This window comes from Muscardinus avellanarius (assembly GCF_963383645.1).
Source record: "Muscardinus avellanarius genome assembly, chromosome: 18".
Taxonomy (NCBI): domain Eukaryota; kingdom Metazoa; phylum Chordata; class Mammalia; order Rodentia; family Gliridae; genus Muscardinus; species Muscardinus avellanarius.
The window spans coordinates 9,235,454-9,263,449 of record NC_137804.1 but is presented as its reverse complement, the minus strand read 5'-3'; the positions used below and the strand labels follow the sequence as shown (position 1 = coordinate 9,263,449).

General features: G+C 49.7%; 1 protein-coding gene across 1 annotated transcript in view; it reads left to right on the top strand.

Moving 5' to 3' along the window:
- Positions 1-6,533: 6,533 nt before the first annotated feature.
- Positions 6,534-27,996, top strand: part of GPD1L (glycerol-3-phosphate dehydrogenase 1 like) — a gene marked incomplete at its 3' end in the record, with an annotated part of 33,739 nt that continues 12,276 nt past the window's right edge. Inside the window, exons 1-4 of the mRNA XM_080715930.1 lie at positions 6,534-6,583; positions 21,823-22,000; positions 22,653-22,793; positions 23,113-23,251. Coding sequence (XP_080572056.1) covers positions 6,537-6,583; positions 21,823-22,000; positions 22,653-22,793; positions 23,113-23,251 — 505 coding nt within the window. The 5' untranslated portion in view covers positions 6,534-6,536. The remainder of the gene's footprint in view (positions 6,584-21,822; positions 22,001-22,652; positions 22,794-23,112; positions 23,252-27,996) is intronic.

Below are 27,996 nucleotides of genomic sequence, written 5' to 3'. Positions count from 1 at the left end.
TTTCTCAACCTCCCAATCCTAGGATTACAGGCCTGCACCACCATGCCTGGCTTCCCACCACTGCCCGGGAATAGAGATTCTATTTTGTATGAAGCCAGGAAATAGACCCTACATTTGTGTTAAAATGGTTCTGTATCTTCTGTCCTCTGGGAATAGTGAAACTTTATCTTATGAAAGCAGAAAAGTAGATAACATTCTTCCTCTGGGAGGGTCTAGGGACTGGGACCTCAGGCCTGCTGTGCAAACACTCTACCACTGAGCCAGGACTCCAGCACTGCAAATATTTTTGAAAGAGGAATAGGTAGTTTCTGTTTCTCCCTTTACAAATAATTGCCTTCAAAGCGTGCCTCGTTCTCTATTCAAGGTGAATTAAGCAGGACTTGAATCTCAGTTGGTCTGAAATATTTTATTTGTTCGTGTGTGTGTGTGTGTGTGTGTGTGTGTTGGGGGGGTACTAGAGATTGAACCCAGAGGCATTCAACCTTTGACCTACACCCCCAGCCCAAGTTTTTTTCTTTTTCCTGTACTGGAGATAGAACCCAGGGGCATTCTACCTCCGAGCTACACCCCCAGTCCTATTTTTTATTCTTTATTTTGAAACAGGTCTCACTGAGTTGCAAAGGGCCTCACTAAGTAGCTGAGGAGCTGAGGCTGTCTGTGAACCTGTGATCCTCCCGTCTCAGCCTCCCAAATGCTGGGATTACAAGCGTGCGCCACCACGCCTGGCTCCCCCGGCCCAATTTTATATCTTATTTGGAAACAGGGTATTACTAATGAGAGTCTCCGTACTTGCTGAGGCTGTCTTCGAACCTGTGAGCTTCCTTCCTCAGCCTCCCAAATTACAGGGATCACAGGTCTGCACCACCACCCCTAGTTATATCTGGAGACAAGGTAGCGCTATGTTGCCCAGGCTAGTCTGGAACTTGCCATTTACCTTATAATTGTAATAGTCACAGAATATAATACTATATAACGATTGCTTTCTCTCCCGTAGAACTCTGGGATTGAACCCAGGGGCATTCTAACTCTGGGTTACACTATCAGCCCTATTTTATTTTGAAACAGTGTCTCACTAAATTGCTAAAGGTCTGGCTTGCCTTGAACCTGCATCCTCCTGTTTGGGTGTTCCATGAACTGAGATTACAGGCCAAGGACACCATATCCTGTTAATCACTTTTTTTTTTTGGCAATACTAGGGATGGGACCCAAGGGTATTTTATCAGCTCAGCTACACCCCCAGCCCTGTTTTTTTATTCTTTATTTTGAAACAGGGTCAGTGAGTTGTAAATGGCCTCAGTATGTAGTAGAGGCTGGCCGCAAACCTACAATTCTGTCTCAAGTACTGGGATTACTGTACCAGTATGTGGGAATGGCCTAGGAAGATTTTTTTTTTTTTTTTTGGTGATACTAGAGGTGGAACCCAGAGGCTTTCTACCTCCGGGCTATACTCCCAGACCTATTTTATATTTTATTTAGAAACAGGGTCTCACTAAGTTGCTAAGAGCCTCACTAAGTAGCTGAGGCTGGCTTCGAACCTGTGCGATCCTCCTGTCTCAGCCTCCCAAGCGCTGGGATTACAAGCGTGCACCACCAGGCCGGGCAGCTCTGATTATTAATAGATATATTTCAGAAATAATTGTGTCATGGCAGTCCTGGAGAGAGAAAGGCTTGGCTGGTCAGGAAGCAAACAGCTATTGAAACTTAGATTGACTTAGCTAAAAGTAATTAGCACGTCAATAGGAGAGGGGAGCTAGGGCTTTCTCTGTCTAAAGACAGATCTACATGATTAGATAAGCTAGCTAGGATGGGAGGAGGGGTCACCTTGCCACACCTTGCTGGGGGAGGAATCGTACAGAAAAGTACAGAAACGTACAGAAACGTTTACTACATCAGAATTACATAAACAAGCTAGGCATGGTGGCACACACTTGTAATCCCGCACTTGGGAGGCGGAGACAGGAGGATCGCGCAGGTTCGAAGCCAGCCGCCTGCGCTGGCTCAGAAGACCCTGTTTCTAAATAAAAAAAAATATAAAATAGTTCTGGGAGTGTAGCCTGGAGGTAGAAGGGCTTCCAGGAACCCCAGTACCACCAAAAAAAGAAAAGAAAAAAAAAAACCCAGTACCAAAAAAAAAAAAAAGAATTACGTAAACAAGATGGAGGTCATGGGTATAAAAAAGTCCAGTCCACATGCTGTGTCTTTGGGTGGTGAATTGGCTTCTGGCATGGAGCTGTAACTATCTTCTGTATTTCTATCTTTTTAATAAACTTCTTTAAATCTTCAGCAGGTGTCCGAGCTATATATACTTATCCTTAGCTCAGGACAAGAACCCACGGTTTTTCTGGTTTTGGTTGTTTGGGGTTTTGTTGTGGTTTGAAGGAAACTGTGTCCGGGACCCTAACAGGGGTCGTCAGTGACAGTTTCCCCGCACCTATAACATGCCCACCATAACATATTTCACCGCAACAGTTACCAGTGTGTACTATCACGCCTGGCGGCAGCCCCTTTTATACTCCGTTTTGAAACAGGGTCTCCCTCAATTGCTGAGAGTGTGCTAAGTTGCTAAGGCTGGCTTCAAACCTGTGGTCTTCCTGTCTCAGTCTCCAAGTACTGCAGTTATAGTCAGGTGCTACATTGCATGGCAGTAAGACCCTGTTTCAAAATAAATAAAATGTGCCAGGCGTGGTGGCGCACGCTTGTAATCCCTGCGCTTGGGAGGCGGAGACAGGAGGATCGCGCAGGTTCGAAGCCAGCCCCGCTGGTTTAAGAGACCCTGTTTCCAAATAAAAATATAAAATGGGTCTGGGAGTGTAGCCCAGAGAAGGGTTCCATCCCCAGTACCACCAATAAATAAATAAATAAATAAAGGTCTGGGCGTAGTTTAGAGGTAGAATGCCTCTGAGGTCAATCTCCAGTAGCAATAAATAAACAAAAAATACACAGATGAGCCTAACTGTAAGCACTGGGTGGAGCTTCTTGCCTAACCCATAGTAGTAGCTACTGTATTTATAATTATCAGCTCTCTTTTTACCTAATTATTACTTCTCAGAAAGACTCCAGACCACCCAGAGAGGAGGTTCAGACGTTCCCAGGTGTCTACCCCCTCGGGAAAGCAGTAAAGTCCAAGCCCTCCTTCCAGATCTCCTGCAGACCTCTCACCTTGAGACCTCTTAGGAAAAGCTCTGCCCTGGCAGCTGGGCGTGGTGGCATGCCCGTGGTCCAGCACTTGGGAGGCTGAGACAGGAGGATCTGGGTTCGCCGCCAGCCTCAGCTATGTAGTGTGGACCACCGCAACCTAGTGAGCCTGTTCCAAAAATAAAGAATAAAAAATCAGGCTGGAAGTGTAGCTCGAAGGTAGAATGCTCCTGGGTCCAATCCCCAGCACCAATCAATCAAGCAGTCAATCAATAATAAAAAAAATTTAAAAAAATTAAAAAAAAGCTCTGCCGTCTCAGGCATGACCCCTCCAGGCTCCCCAGAGATGCCAGGGTGCAGGAAATTGCCTTGCCTACTCAAGAAAACCAGGAAGCTTCTACTACCTTCATTATTTGTTTACTTTTTGTGTTACAAGCTGTATGTACTGAGGATGAAACCCAGGGGCTTTCTACCTCTGAGCTACACCCTCAGCTCTATTTTTTATTCTTTATTTTGCAGCAGGGTCTCACTGAGTCGGGGAGGGCCTGAGCAGCTGAGGCTGGCCCTGATTCTTCATCCTCAAGTCTCTGGCTCCCAAGTCCAGCAATGATATCCCTGGGCCACCTCGCCATGTATTTATTTACTTTTGTTGCACTGCAGATAAAACCCAGGGATGTTCTACCTCTGAGCCACACCCTAGTTCTAGTTTATTATTTATTTACTATTTATTTTGCGGGTCTGGGGATTAAACTCTGGGGCATTCTACCTCTGAGGTGTACTCCCAGCCCTATTTTATTTATTTATTTATTTATTTATTTATTTATTTATATTTTTTGGTGGTACTGGGGGCAGAACGCAGGGGCTTTCTACCTCTGGGCTACACTAGACCCATTTTATACTTTATTTTGGAAAAGGTCTAAGTTGCTGAGAGCCTCACTAAGTAGCTGAGGCTGGCTCTGAACCTATGTGATCCTCCTGTCTCAGCCTCCCAAGCACTGGGATTATAAGTGTGTGTGCCACCACGCCCAGCTTTATTTTTATTTTTTATTTTTTTAGTACTGGGGATGGAACCCCCGGGGCATTCTACCTCTGAGCTACACCCCCAGCCCTACTGTTTATTCTTTATTTTGAAACAGGGTCTCACTGAATTGCAAAGGGCCTCATTAAACAGCTGAGGATGGCTCTGAACCTGCACAGTCCTCCTGTCTCAGCCTCCCAAATTCTGGGATTACAAGCGTGCGCCATCACATCTGGCTCCCAGTCCTATTTTTTACTCTTTATTTTTAAACAGGGTCTAGCTAAGTTAACAAAGGGCCTAAGTAGTTCATGGCCATGAACCCATGATCCTCCTGTCTCAGCATCCCAAATGCTGAGATTACAATCCTGTGCCACCGCACCCGGCTATTATTATTATTATTATTATTTGCAATATTGAGGATTAAACCCAGGGGTATCCTATCTTTGAGCTACACTCTTGGGCCTATTTTATATTTTGAAACAGGGTCTGGCTAAGTTGCCGAAGTCCTCACTAAATTGCTGAGGCTGGCCTTGAACCTACAATCCTCCTTGTTTAGGCCTCCCAAGTATGGGGATTAACAGGCACTTGCTGCCCAGTGACCCCATGCTCCCTGGGGGGAGGTCTGATGTAATTTGTCTAGGGTGGTGCTGGGCTTGGGGATGTGTTAGAGCCTTGTGACTCCAATACACAGCCGTTGATAATCACTGTTAAAGGACTTTGTCCTCTGTCAAGCTGGTGTCTGCAGACATGGAGAAGGAGTGGTGTTTCATTAGTCCCATAGGAAGGTACAGGCTACATCCCCAGGCCTGTTTTTTTTTTTTTTTTTTTTTTTTTTTATTTGGAAATATGGTTCCTAGAACCTGCAATCCTCCTGTCTTTGCCTCCCTAGTACTGGGGTTACAGGAGTGCACCACCAGGGTCTTTTTACCTCTGAGCTACACCTCCAGCCTTATTTTATTTTGTATGTATTTATTTATTTAATTTTTGAAGTACTGGGGATGGAACTCAGGGGCATTCTACCCCTGAGCTACAACCCCAGCCCCATTTTTAAATTTTTATTATTTAATTTTTTTTAGGTACTAGGGATGGAACCCAGGGGCAGTCTACCTCTGAGCAACATCCCCAGCCCTATATTTTATCCTTTATTTTGAAACGGGGTCTCACTGAGTTCCAAAGGGCCTCACTAAGTAGTAGCTGAGGCTGTCCTTGAACAGTGATCCTCCCGTCTCAGCCTCTCAAATGCTGGGATTACAAATGCTGGGATTACAAGGATGTGCCACCACACCCGGTTTATTCTTTATTTTGAAACAGGATCTCACTGAGTTGCAAAGGACCTAAGTAGTAGCTGAAGCTGTATGTGAACTTGGATCCTTTGGTCTCCCAAATGCTGGGATTACAAGGGTTTGTCATCACGCCTGGCTTATTTATTATTTATTTATTTATTTATTTATTTATTTATTTATTTATTTATTTATTTATTTATTTGTGGTACTGGGGATGGAACCCTTCTACCTCTGGGCTACACTCCTAAACCTATTACAGGGTCTCTTAAGCCAGAGAGGATGGCTTCGAACCTGAGCCATTCTCCGGTCTCTCCCTCCCAAGCAGAGGTGATTACAAGTGTGCGCCGCCACGCCCCGGCATCCTATTTTATTTTTAACTTGGAAACAGGGTCTCACTAAATTGCTGACAGTCTAGCTACATTGCTGAGGCTGGCTGTGATCCTCCCGTTTCAGCCTCCTAAGTACTGGGATTAAAGGCGTGGGCTACCACTCCCAGCCCAAGTTTCGATCTGCCTCCAGGATAAAGACTTCAATCCTGAAGTGCAGGCAGGTACCTTCCAGCTCACGGCCTAAATCCTCAAAAACCTCCCCCACCTTCACTAGGAAGGAAGTTCTGGGGTGCCTGCTGTGTCTAGCAGGCACCGAGGAGGAAGAGGCTGCGAAGGGCACCTCGACTTCTGGCCCCCGTCTGGCGGAATCAGAGCCCCTCTGGTCTCCGGATTGCGGTGGCAGCTGGCCCCCACAGGGAGAAGGTGGTGCTGCCCCGGGCGAGGGCGAGGCTGCTGGCCGGGGAGGGTGCGCGGCGCCCTGGGGCTCAGAGAGTCTGGCCTCTGGCGGCGCCCAGGGTGCAGACTACAAGTCCCAGCATGCCCGGGCGTGGGCGTGGCTGGAGGCGTGGCCGGCGCGCAGAGGCTCTTGGGAGCGGTGGGCGGGTCTTCCCGGCTGTCAGCCTTGGCCCGGGCGCCGGGACCCCGGCGGCCGCCGCCATTGGCCCAGAGGCCGGCGGGGCGGGGTCGCCGCGAGCCCCGCGGGCCTGGCGGAGCGGGCGGAGGCCGGCAGCCGGCTGGGGCCCCGAGCGGCTGCAGCACTCCGGCCTGGCGATGGCAGCGGCGCCGCTCAAAGTGTGCATCGTGGGCTCGGGGAACTGGTGAGCGCGGCGGGGGCGGCGCGGGCTCCGCCTGCAGGGAGCCTTGCCGGCGGCCGGGGCTGGCGCCCTCGCGGCGTGGGCACCGGGCACGGGTGCTCGCCACGCCGGGGTGTCCTGCAGCCACACCCAAGGGTGCTCTGCCTTGCCCGCCGATCCATCGCGCAGGGCAGGGCGTGGAAGGAGGCTCGGGCGTTCTTTCTGCAGTTTTGGTGTTGGGGAAACTGAGGCACGGGGGGCTAACGGGGCTCTTGCTACCCGGGTGTCAGGTGGACAGGCGCTTGCCCCTGCAGGTGCAGGTCTCACTGTCCCCTTCGCTTACGTCCAGTATCACAGTAACGTGGGATCCAGAAGAAAATCCGAGTTCCAACAGGCCTCGCTGGAATTCCCGGGGCGCTGGAATTCTCCGGAGGCGCCTGCAGAGCTTGGCGTCTCCACTCGGCCTTGCGAGACTTGTACAGAGCTTTGCGCGCTCGGTGCTCCCGCGAGCACCCTACCTACCTGCATCGCACCTGCACTGGGAGGCTCCGTGCCGAGCTGGGTGGCCGATGGGCAGGAAAGGCGCGGGATGTGGCTCTGGCATTTTGCAGCCTCTCTCCCCTGGTCGCTGTGCTCTTTCCCACGTTGGAGGGAGTAGGTCCTGGGTCCTTGCTCTTTCCGTGTTTCTTGTTTACCTGTGTGGTGTGTGACCTGACTCGCATTACAGTTCGGACTGCTAGGAGCGCGGCAGGAGTTGATACTAGGTATTTGGTCTCCTTTAAGGTTCGGTGTAGTGGAGCATGCCTGTAATCCCAGGACTTGGGAGGGTGGACCGGAGGCTCACAGTGTCAAAGGTAGCCTTTGGCAATTTAGTGAGGTCTCTGCAACTTCCTGAGACTCTGTTAAAAAGACTAGGCCCAGAAAGTAATTCTTAGAGGAAACCTTACAGGTTCTCCACTTTGGCATTTCTTGGTCCTATATTGATCACCTTTGTCCCTGCACTGGAATAATTTATTTAGTTTTCTGCCTCTGCAACTTTCCACCTGACTTTTGTGTGTGTGCCTACTGGGGATTGAACCGAAGGGTATTCTACCTCTGAGCTACACCCCCAGCCCTATTTTTTATTCTTTAGTTTGAAACAGGGTCTCACTGAGTTGCAAAGCCCTCACTAAGTAGCTGAGGCTGGCCTTGAACCGCCATTCTCCTGTCTCTGCCTCCCAAATGCTGGGATTACAAGCGTGTGTGCCACCACACCCAGTTTATTCTCTATTTTGAACCAGGGTTACTTTAAGTTGTGAAGGGCCTAAGTTGTTGAAGCTGGGCGGAAACCATGAATCCTCCTTCTCACTCCCAAGTACTGGGATTACAAGCATGGTCCACCACGCCCAGTTTCCCACCCAACTCTTTTATTTATTTATTTTTGGGTGGTTCCGGGCATGGAACCTAGGGGCTTTCTACCTCTGGGCTACAGTCCCAGACCTATTTTTATATTTTATCTGGAAACAGGGTCTCACTAAGTTGCTGAGTCTCACTAAGTAGCTGAGGCTGGTTTCTAACCTGCGTGATCCTCCTGTCTCAGCCTCCCAAGAGCAGGGATTACAACTATGCTCCACCACACCCAGCCCCACCCAACTCTTGAGACTAAATCTACCCTAAGTGCCTGGCCTATTTTAAGTAAATACTAAATGAATGTTTGATTTAATTTTTGCTGCTAGGGATTGAACCCAGGGTCTGTCAAATGCTAAGCATGGGGTCCACCACTGGGCCATATCACCAGCCCCCAAATGAATTGTGTAACTATAATTAAATGTCTCGAGTTCAATCCTCTGTACCCAAAATAAAACAAAAACCCTAAATTATATTTGATTCGATAATATATTCACTCTCCCCCACCCCGGGATTGGAGATTGAATTCAGGGGCATGCTACTTCCAAGCTACACCCCCTAGTTGATTTTTTTTTTAAATTTTGAAACAGGGTCTTGCTAGGTTGATGGGAGTTTCACTATTTCCTGAGGCTGTCCTTGAACCTGGGATCCTCCTGTCTTATACCTGCTAGGCAAGCCTACCAGTCACTGTGTGTGTGTGTGTGTGTGTGTGTGTGTGTGTGTGTGTGTGTGTGTGTGGTACTGCGGGGGTGTGGGGCGGAGCTGAACCAGAGCAAGCACTCTACCACTGAGCTACAGCCCAGCCCTTTTTTAATTTTTATTTTTTCAGGGATTGAACCCAGGGCCATTCTACCTCTGAGCTACATCCCCAGCCCTATTTTTTATTCTTTATTTTGAAACCGGGTCTCACTGAGTTGCAGAGGACCTCACTAAGTAGCTGAGGCTGTCCACGAACTGCGGTCCTCCGGTCTCAGCCTCCCGAATGCTGGGATTACAAACGTGTGCCACCATGCCCAGTTTATTATTATTTTTTAATTCTTTATTTTGAAACAGGCTCTCACTAAGTTGTGAAGGCCCCCACTAAGTAGCTGAGGCTGGCCACGAACCTGTCATCCTCCTGTTTCAGCCTCCCAAATGGCTGGGATTATGAGTGAACTGAACCATGCCCAGGTTAAATTTTATTTTGAGACAAGACCTTTCTAAATTGCCCAACCTGATCTCAAACTCTCGGTCCTGCCTCAGCCTTTCCAGTTGTTGGATTGCAAGTGTGTGCCACCACATCCCACACACCACGTCACGCGCGCGTGTGTTACTGGGGATGGAACCCAGTGGTCTTCTATCTCCAGGTTATCCTCCAGCCCTCCTTTAATCCTTTTTTTTATTTTGTTCTGAGGGCCTCATTAAGTTCCTGAGGCTGACCAGGTACCTGTGATCCTCCTGTCTCAGCCTCCCAAGTACTGGGATTATAAGCATGTGTCACCATGCCCAGCTTCATTCATGTGTTTTTCTTTCTTTCTTTTTTTCCTCAGTTCTGGAGATGAAACTCAGGGGCATTCTACCTCTAAGCTACACCCCCAATCCTACTTTTTTTATTCCTTAGTTTGAAACAGGGTATCAATTGAGTTACAGAGGGCCACACTAAGTAGCTGAGGCTGTCCTCGATCCTGTCTCAGCCTCCGGAATGCTGGGATTACAAGCATGCGCCACCACGCCCAGCTTCATTCATGTGTTTTTAAAAAACTAGTAGGTCCTGCTGGACGTGGTGACTCACACTTGTAATCCCCGCGCTTGGGAGGCTGAGACAGCAGGGTCGCACAGGTTCGAAGCCAGCCTCAGCTACTTAGTGAGGCTCTCAGCAACTTAGTGAGACCCTGTTTCCAAATGAAGTATAAAATAGGTCTGGAGTATAGCCCGGAGGTAGAAAAGCCCCTGGGTTCCACCCCCAGTACCACAAGAAAAAACAAACAAAACAAAACAAAAAAACTAGTAGGTACTAAAAACAATAACAAAAAAAGTGAAACATTTTCCATTTTATACTTGTGCCCCTAAAATACCTCCTATAGTGAAAGCCAGTGTAGTAATCTCCTTCCTGGAGGAATTCCGTCAGACACAGCGGCTGTTTACCTATGTCCTTATCTTCTTCTGTCCTGTAAATACAAGGGTATTAAGAACTTTTTGGCACAATATAATTTTTCCAACCAACAGCAGGATGTCCCTTGGCAACAGGGAGTTGTTAACACCCAGAGCTTTCTTTGGCTCTGCCAGGCTTTTTGAGGTACTGGGGATGGAACCCAGGGCCATCCTACCTCCAAGCTACACCCCCCAGCCCTATTTTTTATTTTTTACTTTGAAACAGGGCCTCACTAAGTTGCAGAGGGTCCCGCTAAGAAGCTGAGGCCGGCCCGTGAACTGCGATCCTCCTGTCTCAGCCTCCCGAGTGCTGGGATTACAGGCGAGTGCTACAGGCCTGATTTGGGGGCTCTGCCAGTTGTGTTCAAGGTCACTGTCAATGTCAGCTGCCCTTTGGACCAGCCATTGGAAAAGCACCGTTAGCATCAGCTCCCGTAGCATTGCTTTGCTTTTTTGTGTAATTCTTCCGACCCCAGCCCCCTTTCCTGGCATGCAGGTGCTGGTGCTGGTAGGATAGCTCTGCCAGGCTGGGCATGTGCCGAGCAGGAGTGGTGAGCGAGCTGGGCACGGCAGCCCAGGCCTGTAATCCTAGTACTTGGGAGGACCGCGCTTTCTGGGCCAGCCTCAGCCAGCTGGGCGCCTACCAGCAGCCTACCCAGACCCTGTTTCAAAACAAAACAATACAATAGGGCTGTGGGGTATAGAATCTCCTGGGTTCAATCCCTGGTACAAAAAGAAAGATTAGTACGAGAGCCTCCCACACCCTCCGAGATTTGGCTGCCATCCAGGGCTTCATTCTGCTGTGCCTGCCCGGGAAACGGAGTAGAGCTTGGCCGCAGGCGCGCAGTAGAGATGTGCTGACGCTTTGGGCTGGCTGCCGGGCCCATTCATTACTGATCGTGGGGGAACAGTTGTGGCTTCCCTGCTTCCGCCTGGGGTACAGAGTCCCTCCAGTCCTAGACAGTGGGCACCACCTCTCCCCGAGATTCAGGAACTTGGAACTGGAACCCGCGATAACCCCTAGACGGGGAGGCACTCTGGCCTTTACAGGAACACCAACAAACACCCCAGCACACAGACCCTGCCCGGAGGCAAAAAACTCACCCTTTGATAAAATCAAAAGTACTAAGTGGAATGCAGATCTGTGACCAGATGGGTTACATTTAGGATACATTTTAAATAGCATCTTTTAAAACCCACTTTAGGATTTGTAAGGGCTGAGGCTGAAGGATCTTAAGTTCAAGGCCAAGCCTGGGCCACTAAGGGAGACCCTATCAAAATACAAAAAGGGGGGCCCTGGATGTAGCTCAGTGGTAGAGTACCCCTGGGTTCAATCCCCAGTCTTGCAAGAAAAAAAAAAAAACATTTTTTAAGGAGTGGGCCGAAGATGACTGGCTCCAGAATTACCTTGGAAGCTCCCTGAAGGTAGGGCAGATTTTTCTCTAAGGGACTTTACTTTGTATTCCTAAAACCAATTCCTGGGTGCTGGACCTAGCCCCCCAGATCTGGTTCCTAACCTCAGGGATTTCAAGTGCCTTAAGCAATATTTACATTGGGACTCTGAAGTCACTGGGGGTGCTTATGTAAATATCAGTTGTCCTTGGTAAACTCACCTGCCCCCCCTCCCCTCGGCATCTGCCTCCAGCAGCCGCTGGCCAGGCAGCCTCATCCAGGAAGGACGTGGGTGGGAAAGCAGAGTTGTGCAACATGTTCTTGTCCTGTCCTTTGGCAAGCTTGTCTTCCTCCAGACAAGTCAGAAGAGGAGCCCTGCTAGCTGGGGGACCGGAGGGGCTGCTTAACCCTTCACGCCCCGTGACTCGCAACAAACAAACCACCCCAGTTTCCTTCAAACTTGTAACGGTTTCCTTATCAGCCCCTGGGGAAGGTCACCCAGACAGCGCAAATTACAGCCCTAGAACCAAAACCTTGGCTACGTTTACACCTCTGGTAGGGAGTGTAAACCCAGAATCATACATACCGCAAGCCTGCTTTACAGGCAGGGTGGTGCAGTGGTATGAGGAGGGGCTTTAAAGCCCACCCCCTGGGTTTCTAGCCTAGTCCCCTGCTTGGTAGCCCCTTGGGAAAATGGCTTTTCTTTGTGAATCATTGCTTACGAGATTGGTTCCTGCGGACTAGGATTGCAGTGGGATTATAAGTGACCTGAGCCGGGTGTGGTGATGCTGGTTTTGTCATCCCAGCATGTGGGAGGCTGAGACCAGAAGCTGAGCAGGCAGCCTCAGCTACTTAGTGAGGCCCTTTGCAACTCAGTGAGACCCTGTCTCAAAATAAAGAATAAAAAATAGGGCAGGGGGTATAGCTCGAAGGTCGAATGCCCCTGGGTTTCATCCCCAGACCCGCAAAAAAAAAAAAAAAATGACATGGGGAGAGTGTATCATGGTCAGCGCCCAGTACAACAGGTAGCTGATGTTATTAATTTCTCTTTGTGTGTGTGTGTGTGTGTGTGTGTGTGTGTGTGTGTGTGTTGTGTGTGACAGAGAGAGGGAGGAAGAGAAAGAGAGACAGGGGATTGAATCCAGGGGTGTTCACACGCAGCCCTATTTGTGTGTGTGTGTGTGGTACTTGGGATGGAACCCAGGGGCATTCTACCTCTGAGCTGCACCCCAGCTCTATTTCTTATTTTTATTTTGAAACAGGGTCTTGCTAGGCTGATAATAAAGAGTCTCACTACTTGTCGAGGCTGTCCTCGAACCCGCAGCCCTCCAGTCTCAACCTCCCAAATACAGGGCTTGCAAGCACGTGCCCCAGCACGAGGCTTTGTGTATAGTTTCTTCCTCCCTGGCCAGAGCCATCACAGACACAAAATGGTCGGGGCTGGAGTTTGGCCAAGGAGCAGAGGGGAGGATGGGAAGACAAGAAGAGCGGCCCACGCAGCTGGAGTGGTCCTGGGCTGCCTGCCCATCGTGGCCCTTCGCCAGCCATCGTCCCTGAGACAGGACAGGTGCACCCAGCGCCCCGCCCTCGGCTCCCTTTGGTCTCTTGCTGCAGAGACTGAGAAACCACCCTGCAGCCAGGCGGGGACTGAGCTACTCAAGGCCGACTGCAATTTAGGGAGACCCTGTCTCAAAACAAAAATGTGGTTGCTCAGTGGTGCAGTGCCCCAGGGCTCAGCACCCTTCTGCAGAGAAGCAGAAGGAAAGAAGGGGCAGGCGGGCAAAACCACTTGGAGCCACTGTCATTTGGCCACGGTGGTCAGAAGCAATCCCGCCCCCGTCCACAGGAGGCGCTGCCGGCCATGCTCCGGGAGCGGGAGGCTGAGGTTGGTGGTTAGATCCCGGCTGGGAGAGGTCAGAGCTCCCTCCCCGCCAGGGCGAGGATTTTGTACAATTAAAGAAGAAGGGATGCTGAGTCCCCTGTCTCCATCGCTATCCCCTTCCAAATAAAAATAGGATAGCCGGACGTGGTGGCGCACGCTTGTAATCCCCGCGCTTGGGAGGCAGAGACAGGAGGATCGCGCAGGTTCGAAGCCAGCCGCGCGCGCTGGCTTAGGAGACCCTGTTTCCAAATAAAAATGTAAAAAAATAGGAAAATAGGTCTGGGAGTGTAGCCCGGAGGTAGAAGGGCTTCCAGGAACCCCAGTACCACCAAAAAAAAAAAAAAAAAAAAAGGAGCAATGTTCTAGGAACAGTGAGCCACTCTCAGGGTTCTTATCTTAACCCCACCTGTTTGGTTTTTTTCTTGTGTTTGTGGGGGGGGGGTACTGGGGATTGAACTCAGGCGTATTTTCTCTGAGCTAAACCTCCCAGTTTTATGCTATTTACTTATTATTTTTTCGTGGTACTGGGGGTGGAATCCAGGGACTTTCTACCTCCGGGCTATATTCCCAGACCTTTATTTTATGTATTTTTATTTGGAAACATGGTCTCACTAAGTTGCTGAGAGCCTCACTAAGTAGCTGAGGCTGGCTTCGAACCTGTGCAATCCTCCTGTCTCAGCCTCCCAAGAGCGGGGATTACAAACATGCGCCAGCACACCCCGCTTGTTTACTTATTTTTTTTAATTTTTTAAATTTTATTTTGGAATAGTTCTCACCAAGCTGCTGAGGCTGGCTGCAAACCTGCGACCCTCTGGTCTCAGCCTCCCAAGTACTGGGGTGACAGGTGCACCCCACCCACCGCTGGTGGCATCCCACCTGCTTATTTATCTCTCTCCTGCACGCCCTCCTCTCCCTTAGCAGGGAAAGTAATAATAAGGAACACTCATTGGTTCCTGTGTGTCTGGAGTGTGGATCTCAGCACTTTTAAACCTCAACAAGCTGGGTGTGGTGGCGCCCCCTTGTGGTGCCAGTACTCTGGAGGCGAGATAGGAGGGTCCCAGGTTTATGGCCAGCCTCAGCTACTTAGTGGGGCCCTCTGCAATTTAGTGAGACCCTGTTTCAAAATAAATAATAAAAAATAGGGCAGGAGTGTAGCTCAGAGGTCAAATGTCTCTGAGTTCCATCCCCAGACCCGAAAAAAATAAAAGATAAATAAAATAGAATCAAGGTCTCACTGAGTTGACGAGGGCCTACTTGCTGAGGTTGTCCCTGCACCTGCCATCCCAGTCTCAGCTTCTCAAGTACTGGCATGACAGGCCTGCACCACCCTGCCCAGCTGACTTTAAAGTTTTTAGGTTTTTTGTTTTTTGTTTTTTGTTTTTTTTTCCCAGTACTGGAGATGGAACCCAGGGACATATTACCTCCAAGCTATACCCCCAGCCCTGCTTTTTATTCTTTATTTTGGAACAGGGTCTTACTGACTTGCAAAGGGCCTCACTAAGTAGCTGAGGCTGTCCCTGAACTGTGATCCTCCCGTCTCAGCCTCCCAGATGCCGGGATTACAAGGTGTACCACCACTCCCGGCTAAATTTTAGGGTTTATAACTAACTGGCAGGCAATTTACACTGTGACCCAGGATACTTCCCATAGAGCTGAAAAGAAGTATTTCACAGTAGCAAATGAGGCTGGGGTGAAGGGGGTGTTTCCTCCTGTGTTACTTTAGAACCTGCACAGCCCAGTTTGAGAAACATTGTCATTATTTAGAGCTTGTAACAGTTCCGCATTCCCATCCTTGGCTACAGGGCTGCCCCAGGTGGCCTTGAGCACTGTATCCTCAGTTGACTCCTACCAGGCTTTCCCAGTGCTGAAAGAGGAAGTGTTTTGCATGGCTTTAAACAGACAACCAAAGCCCTAGACTTGATGTTTCTCTACCTCTGGAAAAGGGCTCTCGCTGAACAAACGGCTAGACACTGCCTATCTGAACAGAAATATCCCCAGGAGAAAACCAGTAATTCACGTAGCCACCCCAGTGTGGTGGAAAAAATATCTTCGAGATCAAAGACCCCTTTTGTCCAAAATTAGACTGAATATTTTATTTTTTGCGGGTCTGGGGATGGAACCCAGGGGCATTCGACCTCCGAGCTACACCCCCTGCCCTATTTTTTATTCTTTATTTTGAGACAGGGTGTCACTGAGTTGCAGAGGGCCTCACTAAGTAGCTAAGGCCAGCCGCAAAACTGCCTCTCAAATACTGGGATGACAAGCGTGCACCACGCCGGGTTTTTTGTTTGTTTGTTTTTTGTGGTACTGGGGTTTGGAACCAGCAGCATTTGCCAGGTGTGGTGGCGCACGCTTGTAATCTACACTCTTGGGAGGCTGAGACAGGAGGATCACACAGGTTCGAAGCCAGCTTCAGCTACTTAGTGAGGCTCTCAGCAACTTAGTGAGACCCTGTTTCCAAATAAAATATATAATAGGTCTGGGGGTATAGCCCGGAGGTAGAAAGCCCCTGGGTTCCACCCCCAGTACCACACACACACACACACACAAAAATCAGCAGCATTCTATTTCTGCACTCCACCCACAGCCCGAATTTTTTATTCTTTATTTTTTTGGTGGTACTAAGTTGCAGAGGGCCTCACACAAGCTGCAGAAACTTAGCAAGACCCTCACAGAAAATAGTGGAAGGCAGATATGAGCGGATGACTTATGACTTACAACGTTCTCCGGGACCCTTGGGTGGGGCTCCTGCAGGAGTTGGGGGTCTCCTGCTACTGATGCCTTTGACTCTAACAGGAATCCACTGAGGCTCACTCCAGTCCCCCGGGCACCTTCCCCCAGGGTGCTGACCACGCCCTGGAGAGATGTTTTAGAACAGGTCAGCAGAGGTGACCCCCACCCGGGCTGACTGCTCTGACTCGACTCTTCTGAAAAAACCCTGGAAATTGATATTGGCTGAAGCCCAGCCTGGGCACGTGTGGCTCCTGCCCTCCCTGGGGCTTTCTCAGGGCTTGAGACCAGCTGAAGCTTGTCTGATTTAGATTGGGTTAAGATAGCTAAAAAGATAAGACCCCTTTATAATTAAAAGGAAGGCTAACTTTCAGTGATACTCTGTTTTGGAAAATTGGGAACATTAAGTAGGAAGAATACAGCACCACGCCCTCACGATCCTATCCACAAGAAAGTGCCTTGTTCTGGTAATAGTTTGTGCCTGGAGCTTCTTAGGGGCAGTGATACAGGGCAGACTCTGCATCCAGGCCCCAGAGGGGCTTGAGGCTAACTAAGCATTTCTAATAGGTTCCCGGGGACACCCCCCACCCCGCACCGTGGGGCGTTCCACCTCAGAGCTACACCCCATCCCTTTTTGATTTTTATTTTGGAACAGGGTCTTGCTAGGTTGACCCTCTCGCTCCTTGCTAAGGCTGTCCTCGAGCCTGTGAGCCTCCCGTCTCAGCCTCCTAAGAACTGGGATTATAGGCGTGTGCCACACGCCAGGCTGATATAAACTTTTCTTTTTTTGCAGTACTAGGGATAAAACCCAGGGGCATTCTACCTCCGAGCGACACCCCCAGCCCTTTTTTATTTTTATTTTGGAACAGGGTCTTGCTAGGTCTTGATATATATACTTTATTTTTTTGCAGTGCTAGGGATAAAACCCGGGGGCATTCTACCTCCGAGCGACACCCCCAGCCCTATTTTTTTTTTTTTTATTATTCTTTATTTGGAAACAGGGCCTCACTAAGTAGCTGAGGCTGGCTTCGAACCTGCGCGATCCTGTCTCGGCCTCCAAAATGCTGGGATTACAAGCGTGAGCCCCCACGCCCGGCTCCTGTTTCTATTTTTAATTGAGCCCATCTTTGGGGAGTGTGAGCAGTGTGTTTTTTAATTGGGAATGATCCCAAGGCATGTCCCATTTAGCGTCCTGCTTTGAGTTGAACCTATCCTTCTATAGGAAGCACTCCCGTCTGCAGTTTGAATTTTGTAGATAGAAAAGTTTTCCTGCCTCTTTTCTTTAAGTGAAGCTCTTCACACTGACCTCTCCCCCCTCCCTCTGGTTTATTCTTTTGATTTGAAGCGTAGAAAGCTCACCTATCCGGAGATCAAATAGACATCCAGCAAGGCGCACCTGTTTTGAAAGCACTTCATTTTCTTACACCTGCATCTAACACTCGTGGCGGTCCCACTGTATGTGAGGAACCTTCCACCACAGAGAATCACACACCGTGTCAACTGCGGCTCTGCCCGGGCGCGGAGATGATTCATCGTTCTTTTTTCTTCTCTCATGTTTTGCTTGTGTGAGTGAGGAATGGATTTTATTTACGCCAAACTTGGCCACCGTCTGGTGCACGGAGCCGTAGCCCAGCTCAGCCCCGGGGAGATAGGCTGCCAGAGTCCAGCCGAGCCCTGGCCCAGTCTCACTTTCTTGCTTGGTGAGAGGAGAGATGGACGGGAGGGTCCCTCCTGGCCGCTATGGACCCTGCACCTGAGGAAGGCTGGGCGAGGCCATCCTGGGCTCCGCCTGACTCGCTCAGTGGTCACTCCCTGGCTGGTGGACAGCCCACGTCTGATTAACACTGCACCACCTTGGAGAGGACGGGCCGGGCCTGGGCAGGGATGCCTTGGGGACACCTGTGTTCCCCGCTGGAGTTAGGACCTGGCGACCTGTAGCTGGTCCTCAGGGTGTAAGAGGGAGGTGGTGGAGGCCGGCCCTGGGGTGTGGACCCCTCTGTTTGCCCATGAACCACCTGCATGACCCCCTGGCTTCGGTTTCTTCATGTAAAAGGGGTTGTGTGAGCCACGTGTGGTGGCATACACTTGTGTTCCCAGTGTTTGGGAGGCTGAGATAGGAGGATTGCAAGTTCGAGGCCAGGTCAGCTTCCCACCTGCGCTGTTACTTGCTGATTAAACACTTTTTTGGTACCTGGGATTGAACCTCGGCACTTTCTACCTCTGAGCTACATCCCCAGCCCTTTTAATTTTTTTAAAAAAGATTTTGAGCCGGGCGTGGTGGCGCACGCTTGTAATCCCCGCGCTTGGGAGGCAGAGACAGGAGGATCACGCAGGTTCGAAGCCAGCCGCGTGCGCTGGCTTAGGAGACCCTGTTTCCAAATAAAAATGTAAAAATAGGTCTAGGAGTGTAGCCCAGAGGTAGGCGGGCTTCCAGGAACGCCAGTACCACCAAAAAAAAAAAAAAAAGATTTTGAGCCAGGACGTGGTGGCGCATGCTTGTAATTCTAGCTTTCGGGAGGCTGAGACTGGAGGATCGTGGTTCACAGACAGCCTCAGCTACTTAGTGAGGCCCTCTGCAACTTAGTGAAACCCTGTTTCAAAATAAAGAATAAAAATAGGGTGGAGGGTACAGCTCGGAGGTCAAATGCCCCTGGGTTCCATCCCAGACCCGCAGGAAAAAAAAAAAGATTTTGAAACAGGGCCCCACTAAGTTGCCAAGGATCTTGCTAAATGGCTGAAGCTGGCCTCAAACCTGCGGTCCTCCCCTCTCATTCTCCCAAGTGCACCTGGCATTACAGGCGTGCACCTGGTTCTTAGTAGTTCCGGCGTCCACTTAACGTTTCCTAACTCTCTGCAGCGCACACCTCAGGTTTGCCTGACACCTGGCTCCCTCCTTGGCCGCTGTAGAGCAGCTGCACGCCAGGCAGGTCCTAGGGAGCAGGGGCCTCGGGGTCCTGGTTTTATTTTTGGCTCGGAGTCCCATCAGTTGCTGCCTGATGCCCAGCAATCATGTGTGTGTTTTCAATCTTGTGTAATTCCTTTGATTCTAGGGGATGCTGGGCCCTGGAGCCCTGAGCCCCCGTGAGTCCCCAGCAGGTGCTGCACTTTCCAAAATTATAATAAAGACAATCGTGATAGTGGGAAACTCCTTTTTTTGTTAATTTTTAATTTTTTAATTTTTAATACATTTTTATTGGTGCATTGTAGTCAAACATCACAATGGAATACAAGACTTGTTAAGATTTCCAAGTACTCATCATCCAATCATCCTTCATCCAATCCCCATCCCACTCCTTCTCAATCCTATGCTTGATTTAGTGTTTAACACTGATATATTTATTTACGTACATCATGTGCTTTTTTGAAGAGATTCCATCTTCCCCCATCCCATCCCCTCTGATTGGTCACCTTAATTGCTCCTCCATAGGGCCCCTTCTTCCATTAGATTCCCTCCTATTACCCATTTCTTCCTAGTTTTGCATATTAGGGAGAGCATCCATTTTTTTTTCACTTTTCTGTGATATTTCTTTGTGTATGCCTCTTTGCAAGTTCCAATCCCACTCTTGAAGGCCCCGACACCGCCCTGGCCACCCGGTAGACTCTGCTCACGGCCTCGCTGGCTCCAGTATTGGCCTTGTCTCCTGGCAGGCTCCGATCCCAGCCTCGGGGCCCCAGCACCAGCCTTGTCTTTAGGCTAGCTCCTTTCTCGGCCTCGCTGGCTCCAGCTACGGCCTCACCAAATGGCAGGCACCGATCTCGGCCTTGCTGACCCCAGTACCGGCCTTGCCGCATAGCAGGCTCCGATCTCGGCCTCCGAGTCCACAGCACTGGCCTTCCCCCTCGGCAGGCTCTGATCCCAGCCTCCGAGGCTCCGGCACCGGCCTTGCCTCACGGCAGACTCCAATCCTGGTCTCCCTGGTCCCGGCACCATTCTCACCCCTTGGCAGGTTCTGATCTCTCCCTCCAAGGCCCCAGCAACGGTCCTGCCTCACGGCAGACTCTGATTCCAGCCTTGCTGGACCCGACACCAGCCTCACCCCTCTGCAGGCTCCTATCTCTGCCTCCAGAGCCCCAGCACCGGCCTTGCCTCATGGCACGCTCTGATCCCAGCCTCGCTGACCCCAGCACTGGCCTCACCCTTTGGCAGGCTCCGATCCTGGCCTCGGAGTCCTGGCCTCCTTTCTACAAAGTTTCAGGAGGACTGGATTAGCAGTACTTATCTAATGAGTCGGCTTGCTGGCAGAGTAAGGTGCAGCTGCCCAGCACTGACATTTAAGGCTATTTTGTGATGGAAAAGGACTTCAGAGTTCTAAGTCAATCCATAGAACAGCAGCTCTGGGCTCTGGCGACACAGGACTCACTGGGGAGCTTTAACAACTACATGCACAGCTGGGCAAGATGGTGCATGCTTGTAATCCCAGTACTTGGGAGGCTGAGTCAGGAGGATCACAAGTTTAACGCCAGCCTTAGCAATGTAGGGAGGCTCTCAGAAACCTAATGGGACTCTGTTTCAAAACAAAGAAATTAAAAGGGCTGGAGCTTGGAGGTAAAATGCCTCAATCTCCAGTACAAATAAATAAATAAATAAACAACAAACAAATAACCACACTCACTAAACCAGGTATGGAGGCTCAGATAGGAGGATCATAGGTTCTAAGTCAGCTTAGCAATTTAGTGAGGCCCACCGCAATTTAGTGCCACCTAATTTCCAAAAACAACTATACAGCCGGCGTGGTGGCGCACGCTTGTAATCCCCGTGCTTGGGAGGCTGAGACAGGAGGATTGCACAGGTTCGAAGCCAGCCTCAGCTACTTAGTGAGGCTCTCGGCAACTTAGCGAGACCCTGTTTCCAAATAAAAAATATAAAATAGGTCTGGGAGTATAGCCCAGAGGTTGAAAAGCCCCTGAGTTCCACCCCCAGTACTACAAAAAAAAAACCCCAACAACAACTATACCTGCTGATGCCAATTTCATTGCTGAAGGGTGCAGCTTGCAACTCAGGATTTTTAACTTCACTGAGTAATTCTAGTGTGTAGCCAAAGTTTAGAGTCACTGGTTTAGTTTATCCACTCTATCTCAACAAAGAGAAAATAATTATAATCTATGTTAGGTGTGTGGTGTGTGTTTGTATGTACTGGGGTTTGAGCCCAGGGGCATTCTACCTCTGAGCTACACCCTTAACCCTATTCTATTTTTATTTGGAAACAAGTTCTTGCTAGGCTGATGAGAGTCTCACTACTTGCCGAGGCTGGCTTCAAGCCTTCAGTCCTGTCTCAGCCTCCCAAGTACTGGGATTATAAGCTTGTGCCACCATACCCTGCTAGGTCTATTTATTTATTTATTTACTTACTTACTTATTTTGTGGGTCTGGGGATGGAACCCAGTGGCATTTGACCTCCAAGCTATACCCCCTGCTCTATTTTGTGTGTGTGTGTGTGTGTGTGTGTGTGTGTGTGTGTGTGTGTGTATGAAACCAAGGGGCATTCAGCCTCCGAGCTACATCCCCTGTCCTGTTTTTTATTTTTTATTTTGAAACAGGGTCTCACTAAGTTATGGAAGGCCTCACTAGGGTAGCTGAGGCTGTCGGTGAACCGTGATCCTCCTGTCTCAGCCTCCCGAATGCTGGGATTACAAGCGTGCGCCACCACGCCCGGCTAGGTCTTCTGAATTTTAATCAAATGCCTTTTCTCTTCTGCCCAAGCGAGCTCAATTTTCTCCTTCTTTTCCACAATTTCCTTTGTAGGGGTTCGGCTGTTGCAAAAATAATTGGTAATAATGTCAAGACACTGCAGAAGTTCGCCTCCACCGTCAAGATGTGGGTCTTTGAAGAGATGGTCGATGGGAGAAAACTGACGGACATCATTAATAATGACCACGAGAATGTAAAATACCTCCCTGGACACAAGCTGCCTGAAAATGTGGTAAGAAGCCGGGGTGGACAGTGCATTCGGTTCATCCTGCTGGGTATGCCGGGCCGGGCAGCACCGGGCAGGGTGGGCTCCACCGTGCTCTTATATTTGGTGCCAGGGATTGAACCCAGGGCATTCTGCCTCCAAGCTCCATCCTCAGCTCCTTTTTTATTTTTTTGTTTGGAGACAGGGGCTTTTTTGTGTGTGTGTGGTACTGGGGGTAGAACCCAGAGGCTTTCTACCTCCGGGCTATACTCCCAGACCTTTTTTTTTATATTTTATTTGGAAACAGGGTCTCACTCAGTTGCTGAGAGCCTTACTAAGTAGCTGAGGCTGGCTTTGAACCCGTGCGATCCTCCTGTCTCAGCCTCCCGAGCGCGGGGATTACAGGCGTGCGCCACCACGCCCGGCAAGACAGGGGCTTTTTAGATTGCTCAGAGTGTAGCTATGTTTCTGAGGCTGTCCTTAAACCTGCAAGCCTCCTGTTTCAGCCTCCAAAGTACTGGGATCAGGGGCATCCGCCGCACAGGCAGCTACGGGCACTTCTCCCAGGGGAGGAGGGTTGGAGCCGAGCGGTGGGGTGAGCTACACCAGCTCCCTACCGCCCCAGGCCAGAGGCAGCAGGTAAACCCGGGGTAGGAGTAACTGCTTCCTCCTGGCTCAGGTTGCTGTCCCCAACCTCGGCGAGGCCGTGCAGGATGCGGACCTGCTGGTGTTTGTCATCCCCCACCAGTTCATCCACAGGATCTGCGATGAGATCACCGGCAGAGTGCCCAAGAAAGCCCTGGGCATCACCCTTATCAAGGTAACTGGTGTGCAGGTCAGACGTGGGTCACCTGGAAATTCCATTAAAGAATTTTTTTTGTGGTACTGGAGATTGAACCTGGGGGCATTCTATCTCCAAGTGGGAATTCCCCCAGTCTTGTGTTTATTTTTATTTTGAGACAGGGTCTCCCTAGGTTAATGACAGTCTACTTGCTGAGGCTGTCCTCAAACCTACGATCCTCCTGTCTCAGCCTCCCAAGTACTGGGGTTACAAGCGTGCGCCACCGCGCCTTGCTGGCACCTACTCAGAATCACTCCTTGACTTGATGGCGCCTCTTAACTCCCCAACACCTTTACAGGGCATCGACGAGGGCCCGGAGGGGCTGAGGCTCATCTCTGACATCATCCGGGAGAAGATGGGCATCGACATCAGCGTGCTGATGGGCGCCAACATAGCCAGCGAAGTGGCTGCGGAGAAGTTCTGCGAGACCACCATTGGTGAGGGCTTCGGGGCTGGGTGTCTGTGTCCGTTCAGGCCTGCCCTCCCGCCCTCCCTCCCTTTCTTTTTTGGTACTAGAACCCAGAGGCATTCTACCACCAGCCTTCACCCCAGCCCTTTTTTCTATTTTTTAAAATTTTTAATGCTTTTTTTGGCGGTACCTGGGATGGAACTCATGGACGGAACCATGCATTCTACCTCCGAGGTACACCCACAGCCCTATTTTTTATTCTTATTTTGAAACAGGGTCTCGCTGAGTTGTGGAGGGCCTCTCTAAGCAGCTGAGGCTGGCCAGGAGCCTGTCTCAGCCTCCCAAGTACTGGGATTACGGGTGCAGGCCGCCACACCCAGCTTCTGGTGTTTTCTTTTCCTTTTTTCAGGACTGAGCCCAGGAGCATTCTACCTCTGGGCTACACCCCCAGCCCTTTTTATTTCTTACTAGGAAACAGGTCTCTAAGTTGCTGAGGGCCTCATCAAGTTGCTGAGACTGGTTTTAAGCCTGCTATCCTCCTGTCTCAGCCTCCCAAGTACCGGGATGGTAGCGGTGTGTCGCCACACCTGGCTAGAAACCAGAGTTCTGACTCTCAGATGCTAGTAGTACTGGGACCAGTACCTGAGGCTCATTCTAGTGAGAGAAAAGTGATGGGAACGACCCTCATTTTCAGGAGAATAAGCCGTGTCTTGGAGAACAGATAACCTGTCCCCAGGTCACACGCGCAGACTCCAGGCCTCCCTTGTCCTAAAAGAGCTGTGCCTCTGTGCTCACGCGTTATGAAGTAGAGGCGTTATTCCCACGTTGGGTTGTGAAAATTCTCATTCCCTTTTAAAGGGGGCTGTGAGAGTCCTCAGCTGTTGCCGGATCATATTAAAGGATGTGCTGTTGGAAAAGTGACGGTATTGTATTTTTAGCTGCTTTGCTGTGAAAGTTTGTTTTATCCAGCGCCGCGGAGCTTGCTTCTCCCTGGTCAGGTGTGTAAGTGATGTGAGTCGTTTCTCCCTGACGGCTTCCTACTCTTTGCTTTAGTTTATAATATAGGGGCATTTTACTGTACAATTAGGGGAAATGGAGAATCTGAAGATGACCTTTTTTGTTTTAATGTCCAGTTGGCAGGCACACAGTGATCCCAGTACTTGGGAGGCTGAGACCAGAGGAACACAGGTTTGAGGTTAGCCTCAGCAACTCAGTGAGACCTTTTTTTCCAAATATAACATAAGGCTGAGGGTGTCTCTCGAAGGTGGGATGCCCCTGGGTTCAATCCCCAATAGCACTAAAAAATATCTTTTCTGTGAAATATGTACTGTTTGTATTTGTGCAAACTATCATGTTTACTGTCAGCCACACACTGTCTTGTAATTGCTACTTACTATGTAACAAACAGTTGTGTGGGGGGTGCTGGGGACTGATCCCAGGGACGTCCTGCCCCAGATACACCCCAGTCATTTTTTAATTTTATTTTAAAACGGGGTCTCAACAAAACCTGGTGCAGAGGAGTAGGCCTGTAATCCAAGTACTTAGAAGGCTGAGGCAGGAGGATTGCACATTTGACGCCAGCCCCTGCAACCTAGGAAGCCCTGTCTCAATATTTAAAAAATGAAACTTTTGTTTTGTTGTTTATTTGTTTGTTTTTTTGGGTTTTTTGTTTGTTTGTTTTTTGTTTTTTGTTTTTGGTGGTACTGGGGTTCCTGGAAGCCCTGCTACCTCTGGGCTACACTCCCAGACCTATTTTTGCATTTTTATTTGGAAACAGGGTCTCTTAAGCCAGCGCGCGCGCGGCTGGCTTCGAACCTGCGCGATCCTCCTGTCTCTGCCTCCCAAGCGCGGGGATTACAAGCGTCCGCCACCACGCCCGGCAAAAACGAAACGTTTTTTAAACTGTAATTTCTCATCCAGTTCCCTCTTCCCAGAGGGAATTACTATTAGGAGTTTCTAAATATCCTCCCAGAAAAGTCTTTATGTACATATGTATTCTAGTACATACTAACGTACGTATGTACAGATCTCTATAAACACACGTGTGCGTATACACATCGGTCGGTACTGGTGGATGTAGACATGGATATTATTATTTCACAGTTTATTCTTTATTCATCTGCAGTTTTAGTATAGCTTGTGAAATGATCTAATTACTTTTCTCCTCTAAAAAGATTAGCTATTCCAACTCGATCCTACTTGCCAATAATCCTTTCCCAGTTGGTTAGAGCTGACTGTTTGATCACCCTGTAAGACTTGGAATTGATCTCCAGGCCCTGGTGTACACCTGCACACGTGGGCCAGGCCCCTGACCGGCCTCGCCTGATGCAGGAAGGTCCAGCTGGGCGTGGGAAGCGCTGGCCCTTTGTAAAGAGAGGTTGGGGCGCAGAAGGCACCCCTTTCACTCAGCGCTTCTGTCTTCTCTATGGGTTGGACTGTGGTTGACACTGGTGACCTGAATTAAATTAAGCCACACGTTGAAAGTGAGATGGTACATGAAAGTGATAATTTAAAAAAATATCTTATATAACTCGAGTTTGGTCATGAGGAAATATCGGACAAACCCAAAAGTAACAGACATGATCCTAAACAACTGGCCCACGCTCCTCAAATTAATGGTAGAATGCCTTGGGTTCAAATGCCCAGCAAAAAAAAAAAAAAAAAAAAAAGGATCTATCAACCGGGCGTGGTGGCGCACGCTTATAATCCCAGTCCTTGGGAGGCTGAGACAGGAGGATCGCAGGTTCGTGGCCAGCCTCCGCTCCTTTGTGAGGCCCTCCGCAACTCAGTGAGACCCTGTTTCCAAATGAAGAATAAAAAGTAGGGCCGGGGTGTAACTCAGAGGTAGAAATGCCCCTGGGTTCAATCCCTGGTATCAAAAAAAAAAAAAAAAAAGCCACTGTCATGAATAGCAGGGAGAAGCTGATGGGCTTCTTGGGGTGGACACCTGGGAGCTGGGCCAGTCGGCGCAGGGCTGGGCCTGGGCTGGGAGGGAAGGGGGCTGCGCAAGTCAGCACGGCCGGCTGGGAGATGGCCGTGGGCCGGACGGTCGCCAGTGCTGCCACGACACTCACTTTCTCGCGCTTATAGCTGCACTGTGGTCATTCGGGCCTTCCTTCTTGGGGAACTTTGGGACCTTATTTTCTTTCCCCTTGTTTTTTTGGTGCTGGGCATTTGAACCCAGGGCATTCTACCATCAAGCTACAGCCCCAGCCCTATTTTATTTATTACTTGGAAATGGGGTCTCATTAAGAAAGAGTCTTATTCGGTTGCTAAGGATGCCCCTAAACGCGTGATCCTCCTGTCCCAGCCTCCCAGGGACTGGGATTAAAGGCAAGCACCATCACCCCAAGCTGGGTCCGGCTTAATTTTTTTCCCCTGGGGGTATTTTACGCCCAAGCTACACCCCCAGTCCTACTTCTTTTTTCTTACCAGGGTCTCGCTAAGTTGTTGAGGGCCTAGTTAAGTTGCTGAGGCTGGCCTCAAACCTGGAATCCTCCTGTCTCAGCCTTCCCGATAGCGGTATTATAGGCATGTGGCACCAAGCCTGGTTGGGATCAGCTCAGTTTTGTCTGGTTTGTGTGCTGGGGATTGACCCTAGGGCAGTCTGCCTCTGAGCCACATTCCCAGCCCTATTTTATTTTGAAACGGGGTCTCACTAAGTTGCTGGGGATCTTACTAAATTGCTTAGGCTGGCCCTGAGTCTGTGGTCCTCCTGTCCCAGCCCCTCAAGCACTGGGATTATAGGTGTGCGCTAGCATGCCTGGCTGAGAGCAGCTAATTTTTAATTATGGTAGATTCAAGAGTCTTGGCTTACTTGTGTCCTCTGTAGAGGAAGAAAAATGGTGTAATTCTTGAAGCCCTTCTACCTCCGGGCTACACTCCCGGGCCTATTTTTACATTTTTATTTGGAAACAGGGTCTCCTAAGCCAGAGCCCGCGGCTGGCTTCAAACCTGCGCGATCCTCCTGTCTCTGCCTCCCAAGCGCGGGGATGACAAGCGTGCGCCACCACGCCCGGCAAAACGGCAAAAATGGTGTAATTCTTAACATCTTTTAGAAATGCTGTCGTGGTGGGCGATGGCGCCCCCTTCTGGTGGGAACTCCCGTTCTTTCCGGGGCTGAGGTCAGAATCTAAACCTCCTTTCACAATGTTTTAGCTGGGTGGATGTGGTATGCCTGTAATCCCAATCTTTGCGAAGCCAGCCTCATTAATTTAGTGAAACTCAGTTTCAAAATGAAAAATAAGCCGGGCACGGTGGTGCACCTGTAATCCCAGGATGTGGGAGGCTGAAACCGAAGATTACAGGCTGAAGGACAGCCAAAGCCATGTAGCCAGGCGTGCTGGCGCACACTTGTGATCCCAGCATTTGGGGGACTGAGACAGGAGGATCCAGGTTTGTGGGCAGCCTCAGCTATTTAGTGAGGCTCTTTGCAACTCAATGAGACCTTGTTTCAAAATAAAGAATAAAAATGTAGGGCTGGGGTGTAGCTCAGAGGTAGAATGGTTCTAAATCCAATCCCTTCTACAATAAGTAAGCAAAGGGTTGGAGTGTAGCTCAGTGGGATAGAACCACCACTGGGTTGTTCAATCCCAGCACATGTATATGTGAGTGACTATATATCCCCATACCGCCACGCTACTGATGACTGTTGCACTCCAGAGCCTGCGATTTGTTTTATTTTGCTTTTGGTACTAGGGATTGAGTCCAGAGGCATTCTACTTCCAAGCTACACCCCTAGCCTGATTTTTTTTTTTTTTCTTGTTGTGGGTC